Raw genomic sequence first — 6,377 nt, 5'->3', positions numbered from 1 at the left:
ACTATCCACCGATTGCCTTCAACCTCACATTTTTGTATGTGCGGTTTGATTTCCAAACTGGAAGACCCCAAATAATAGAAGGCAATAGCCCCATAGACCCATACTAAACACTAGTCTGGCCGACAGCCTTCGGCCGCCTCTCTCTCTCTCTCTCTCTCTCTCTCTCTCTCTCTCTCACTGTCGCGCTGTGCAACCCAGAGATGCAGGGCACACTGGCCAGTTCATGCTCTGGTTGCCATGTGTTGCAGGGGGAGGGGAGAATTCCTTCCCCTTTTATTATAGTATAGATTGTTATTCGCTACCCTACACTCTGTTGGGGGAAGTGTGCGCGGTTTAGAAATTCAAACATGCTGCTTGAGAGCAAAGACGGAGCGATTTGACAAGATAGAGAAATAAATTTTCAAAATAGGTCACTTTTGCAGAGAGGAAAATGATTTTCCCCAAACACTGGACAGTGAGGATAGTATGAGCATATGGTGTGGGAATAGAGCCCAAACCATTATAATGGGTGCGTAATTAAGAAGCCAACGGTTCACAAAGAGGCAAAACAAATGCAACAATCACGATGGAAATAGTGGGTTTTGATGGGGAACTGTTTTTGTTGAGAGATGGGTGGTCTCTACTATTTTGTCTCTCTCTCTCCCTCAATCTATTGAGGAAATCCTTATAGTCGTCACCCACCGACTCGTCGGCTGTTTTCTCCTCCTCCTCTCTCCTCTCTCTCTCTGCTGCAGCCTGCTGCTGCTGCTGCGGCGCTGCCACTGCAAATTCATCCTGGTACCTTTTCTCTCACAGCGTGTGCCCCTTGTGGGCTCAGAGCGTTTCATTCTGCCGACAACGAACTCCCCAGGTTTCTCTCTCTCTCTCTCATCTCTCGAAGCTCAAGTTCAATATCGTTCTGATTTTTCTCGCCCATTGACTGATAAGCGCCCCGCCTTCTCTCCCTCTCTCTCTCTCTCTCTCTCGTTTTTGGTGGTTGCATTGCATGCGCGCGCAACGGCGCACATACACCCTCTGGGCATCTCTCGCTCTCTCTCTTTTGGGCAATTTGACAAGTTCCCATCGATTGTGAGCTCTCTCTCTCTCTCTCTCTCTCTCTCTCTCTCTCATTTGTGGGCTCTTCAGCAAACGAGAATATTTTTTCACCGTTGATGTTCTCATGACCTAGCTTCTTTAGTACTCCGTTATACAGACTACATGCAATCCCGTTTTCTGCTTTGCTTGTTACTCTCTTCTGTTTGGCAGATTAATCAATATCCTGAATTGTAACAGAGTCCCCTGTTTTGCTCTCTTCCAAGCATTTTTCTGCTGGCAGAAAAGCGTGCCAAACGCGTGCATTCGTGTACATGAATGCGGTTTTTCCAGCCTCCTCATGACCAAGAAGCATGCACAAGAATCAGCTACAGGAGTTAGCCCAGAGAAGCAACGCCAATTTGCCTGCGTATTCATGCATCCGTGAAGGCCCTGACCATGCGCCGAGGTTTAAAGCCACTGTCAATTTCAATGGGGAATTATTCGAGAGCCCTGAATTTTTCAGCACTCTTCGCCAAGCTGAGCATGCTGCAGCTGAAGTTGCTCTTAATCTTCTCTCAAAGAGGGGACCCTCTCAGTTCCTAGCTGCAAAAGTCCTTGTGAGTCTCCTATATCTGTGGTATTGTAATCTTAATTTTCAGAAGATGGAAGATTGCATTGAGCCTTTTTTTTCTCTTATCAATGCTTCCACTTCTGTTGAGCCATGTTGCAGAGGTACATTCTCACTGATAGTTTTCATGTTGTGGTTTTATGATTACGAATTAATTTCTTCACTTTGTTGTCCTGTCTGTGCATAAAATCTCCTGTCTGGGCTCAATCTCCGTTCGGCCGCAACTTCTTACCTCACAGTGATTCTTAATGGCTTTATATCTGTTGTTTTGTTTGGCATCTCCCCTTATGTGTTAGTGTATTCACAATGAAATACTTAGTGTTAGTCCTATCATCATATGTTCTATTGTGGGCTCAATCTCTGCTCCGCCGTAACGTCTCGCCTTACATTGCTTCTAATGGTTTTCTATCTGTTGTTTTGTTTGGCATCTTCCCTTATGTATTAGTGCATTCACAATGAAACACTTGATGTTAGTGCCATCAGAGCTCTTGTTGTATAAATGATCCTTGCTATGTATGATTAAGATCCTGAAGAAAACATCTTGTCCAATATATGGTGAATCTCTTTGTATTGTTTTTTTCTTCTTAGGATGAAACAGGAATATGCAAGAATTTGTTGCAAGAGACTGCACAGAGAGCAGGGGTCTCACTTCCTGTGTACACTACCATTAGAGGAATGGAAGGTCATGCTCTTATTTTCAGTTGCATTGTTGAAGTTGGTGGAAGGGCCTTTGCTGGAGAGCCTGCCAAGTCCAAGAAGCAAGCAGAGAAGAATGCAGCCATGGCGGCATGGTCGTCCTTTAAACAATGTATGTCTTCTGCTCTAGCCTAATACATGAAATGGAACGTCTCTGGAACGGTTGTGATGCTGTTGGTCATGTTTTCTCTCATTTTATTAATTATAATACATTTCCATCCTCCAAGTTGAGCTATGGCTGTCTATTTTTTTATCAAGGGATCAATGCGTTTAGATATGCATAAGGTTTACAGGAAGCTGTGTCTTTATCCTCTTGGAAAAACAGCGACCCTATTGGCTGCATTTATTTTTGGGTGGGACAAGGGCATGCTCACATTAGATTGCAGTATTGATGAGATTATTTGTAGAGGTCGCTTGAAGTTGAAGGCACATCAGCCATGACAATGCCATGCATTACATTGTCTACAGCATAATTTACAAGGCAATGCCACTGCCAAATGGTTCAACCTAGAAATGTACGTTGCAAGTAAAACACAAAGTTTCATCCCTGCACATTTTATCTTTGAAGCTTTTGAAATGTCTGAATGGGAACATCCGCACATGTGAAATGCAGTTAAGATTTTTAATATACATACAAAATAACACCAACTTACATAGAGATACGGGGTTGAAAAAAGGATCACATTTCGCTTGAGTTCATTTCAGTGGGGCAATGTTGCATTTTTCATTTTGGAAAATGCAGTCTGTGGTGAGCATGATTCAAATTGATGCTATACTTTTTGTGATCCATCACAACTTTTTTTGTTGCCACTCTTTTCATAACTAGTGTCAAACATATCGACAGCAGTGAACAACGTTTGATAACAGCATGTTGACCTTATTGTCTCCAATTTAATCTTCATGCCCCTCTTTCAGATGTGATTGAAAGTATATCTAGCCCTCACATTTTTGCAACATCGTGATGTGTCCACAAGTTTGTAAATGAAGCAAATTCCATGCAGGATTAATTCAGATCCAATATTCACATTGTGCATATTTCATAGCAAAGATGTGTGCACATTCCACATTACACAAATGATGAATCCAGAATGTTCAGCAACCTTTGGACAGAGTTGTCAATGGGTACAGGTATCTCTTAATATCTCTATGGGAGAAAACATGTATAGAGACATTCCGCGTTCCGATTTTCCTTTCCCGGTAACTATGGGGATAGGGTTGCGCAAGATGGGCACAAACTCAGATTGCAATTTACAGAGTCAAGAGAGGGTACCTCTAGGCATAGCATGCGCGTTCCAATTTTCCTTTCCCGGTAACTATGGGGATAGGGTTGCGCAAGATGGGCACAAACTCAGATTGCAATTTACAGAGTCAAGAGAGGGTACCTCTAGGCATAGCATGAGAAAATAAGCATGCACCGCCGAAACCCTGTTCACTATGTACATGGCCTACTTCAACCTGTGGAGTACACACATAGATTTACCAATATGTTATGATGATCAGATGATGCAAGCGAGGGAGATGTTCAACATTTTCACCTGATGCATGTGACTTTTCAGTTTTTCTAGAATGATGTTTAAGTGGATCAGAAAGTGTTCTGTTTTGCAAAGCATGAGGAAGTATATGCAAAACTACAATCTTCATCTTGCTGATTGATGACTTTACACATTGTTTTTGCATATTTCTTGCCTGCCTTGCAATATCATGCTAGCTGATCCTCTTAATCCTCTAATATAGTCCTATTTATCTTGCCTGACCACTTTTCTAAAATCATTGTTTTTTGCAGTGACAGAGCCCCCTTGGAGTACAGATTGTAAAGGTAGCAGCACCTCCGAAAAGTTTGATAGTGGTAGCAGCAGAGCACGTGTGCTTGCGCCGCACAAGAGGGATGGTAGGGGTCATATTTTAAGTCGATTTCATGGTGGTCGTTCTCGGGTTCGGATGGTGAATGTTAGGGAACGTAATCGTGCAAACAGAGAACTCAGTTCTGTGGAACAGTTTCTGCAGAGGGAAGGTTCCCTTTCATCCTCACCAGCCAGCGAGGGGACCTACGAGTCTCAAAGATTTTTGTTTAGCCAGAAACCAAGGGTGACAAGCAGTGATCTCTCTTGGTCTGGAAACTCTCATCAAAGAAGCGATTTGGAAGGTTGTCTTGCACTACCTCCATTTACAGAGAAGAGTTATGATTCACAAAGGTCTATGTTTAACCTAACCAGCAGTGACCTTGCAAGGTCAGGAGGATCTTCCCATCAGAGAAGCCATTCTTTAACAGGCCTTGCTTTCGACTCTTCGACATTGTTGCCATGCGAGGCACTCGGATCAAGTGGGGGATCTACTAGTCGAGGTGGTTACCTAGGTAAAGCCCCCTTACCTCAGCAACACCAACCTAGAGCAAGTCGTCTCTCTCTTCAATCCACTAGTGATCGTATCGAGCTACGACAGCCGCTTGTAGAGGAGTTTCAACTGCAGGGAAGACATGGGGATCCTGACTGGTTTAGTGCATTGGGTGGTACACCTTCAACAAATGTTCATTCACAACAATATGACCAACAGTACCTGTCAGCTAATATGCTGCTACCAATCAGGCGGGCTCAAAGCGAGAGGTTTGAGTTAAAACCAAGTTTGTTTGATGAGCTTTATCGAAGAGATGAAGAGGAGTGGTGGTCTAGAGGAGAGAAGCTGCTCTTGGAAAGAGGCAGAGTAGCTGCATGCAATGCACATGGGGACATGAGCAAGTACAGGTTTTATGAAGTGGGGAAGGGTTGTTTTGAAACTATATCCCATAAATCAGGCTATAGCAATGAGCAAGGTAGTTATGGTACCTCCTACAATCGTAGATACAGCGATGCTAACTCACTATACACAGGTTCATCCCCTTATTATTACGATCCTTGTAGCACCCCGGTAGCTTTCAGTACAGATTCTCAGGGTGTGGACAGGGGGGCTTCTTCTGATAGTTTCAATGTTGATACAACATCTTTCTTCAGCAATGAAGCTCTCGAACGCACATTCTCCAGCAGCCATTGCAATCCGGCTTCTAGCGGCAATAGGAATGTGCATGATACTGAAGCGACCACATCTTCCTTTACATTAGGGTGGCCACACTCTCCACAATGGTCAAGTTCACGACCTTTGAGCCGTTCTACAGTCGCCCACCCTTGGGGTTTTAGTACATCGTCTCTTTCCCCTCCAGTCCGCATCCGCCAAACAGTAGCTGTATGCTCGGCTCCCCCTCCTCAAAGCTTGTCTGTGGAGAGCAATGCTGTTAACAACATGGGGAATCCCTCTCTGCAGTATGTTTCTACCTCCATTGATCACTCTCGTGATGATGTGGGGTTGGCATCATCCACTAGAGATAATCTCCAACAGCTAAGACTTGAATGATGCATTGTGCAAGTACCTTACCTGTAACATAGCACATAAATACACATTCTAGGCATTCTTTGGGATCTATTCCCGACATGAGATTTGATATACATGAGCTGAGCCGAGCTACCTTGGCATACGAATGCATGAATGCTGCAAGTGCGCATGCGTATCGGCTCATCTCCAGGCTAGCATCATCCAGCTTTGCTTCTATGTAGCTTGCCTGAAACAGATTACTGATTCATTCCAGGTAAAACCATTGTATGAATTTATACCAGCATAAGGCTACCTCTTTGGACGAGGCAGCTCCAAGTTTTTCTGCACAGTTGGGTATCACTTTTTGAGAAATCATTTCCATCTCATCAGCATGAAATTGGTTATGTATGTTTTTTGTGTCTAAGTGATATAATGATGTTAGTCTTTTGAGAGCACAGCTGAAATACAGAGTGTCTTATCTTTACTTGGGTGGCCTAACAGCCCTACAGAAAAGCAAGAATATGACAGCAATATTGTGCCTTGAGGTGCTTAAGACGCATTAATTTTTGCATCCGAGAAGGGGCACAAAGTGTCCTAGAGAAACTCTCTTCTAGCAATACTATCACCTGTTGTGCTTTGTCATAATCTATAAATCATGCTCATACAAGACCAGACAAGCTGTAGACTGTTGTGAAGACAC

General features: G+C 43.6%; 1 protein-coding gene across 5 annotated transcripts; it reads left to right on the top strand.

Annotated features, from left to right (window-relative positions):
* Positions 1–623: 623 nt before the first annotated feature.
* LOC147430977 (uncharacterized) lies at positions 624–6,085 on the top strand. Of its 5 annotated transcripts, none has more exons than XM_086493499.1 (4): positions 624–850; positions 1,316–1,631; positions 2,231–2,450; positions 4,122–6,085. In XM_086493499.1, the coding sequence occupies exons 2-4, from the start codon at positions 1,386–1,388 to the stop codon at positions 5,717–5,719; spliced, it is 2,064 nt and encodes a 687-aa protein (XP_086349625.1). In that variant the 5' UTR covers positions 624–850; positions 1,316–1,385; the 3' UTR covers positions 5,720–6,085. The 5 variants fall into 5 exon arrangements, with proteins under 5 accessions (XP_086349625.1, XP_086349624.1, XP_086349622.1 ...); XM_086493498.1 differs by having other exon boundaries at positions 1,299–1,631; XM_086493496.1 differs by having other exon boundaries at positions 1,273–1,631.
* The last annotated feature ends 292 nt before the right edge of the window (positions 6,086–6,377 follow it).

Source organism: Adiantum capillus-veneris, chromosome 21 (assembly GCF_014529385.1).
Source record: "Adiantum capillus-veneris isolate H3 chromosome 21, ASM1452938v2, whole genome shotgun sequence".
Classification (NCBI taxonomy): Eukaryota; Viridiplantae; Streptophyta; class Polypodiopsida; order Polypodiales; family Pteridaceae; genus Adiantum; species Adiantum capillus-veneris.
Note: the sequence above shows the minus strand (reverse complement) of the source record. Positions and strands in the feature narration are given on the sequence as shown.

Coding starts and splice junctions, on each gene's coding strand:
- LOC147430977 (XM_086493499.1), top strand. CDS start 1,386: ATGCACAAGAATCAGCTACAGGAGTTAGCCCAGAGAAGCAACGCCAAT. Junction 1,632..2,230: donor TCCTAGCTGCAAAAGTCCTT/GTGAGTCTCCTA, acceptor TTTTCTTCTTAG/GATGAAACAGGAATATGCAA. Junction 2,451..4,121: donor ATGGTCGTCCTTTAAACAAT/GTATGTCTTCTG, acceptor TGTTTTTTGCAG/TGACAGAGCCCCCTTGGAGT.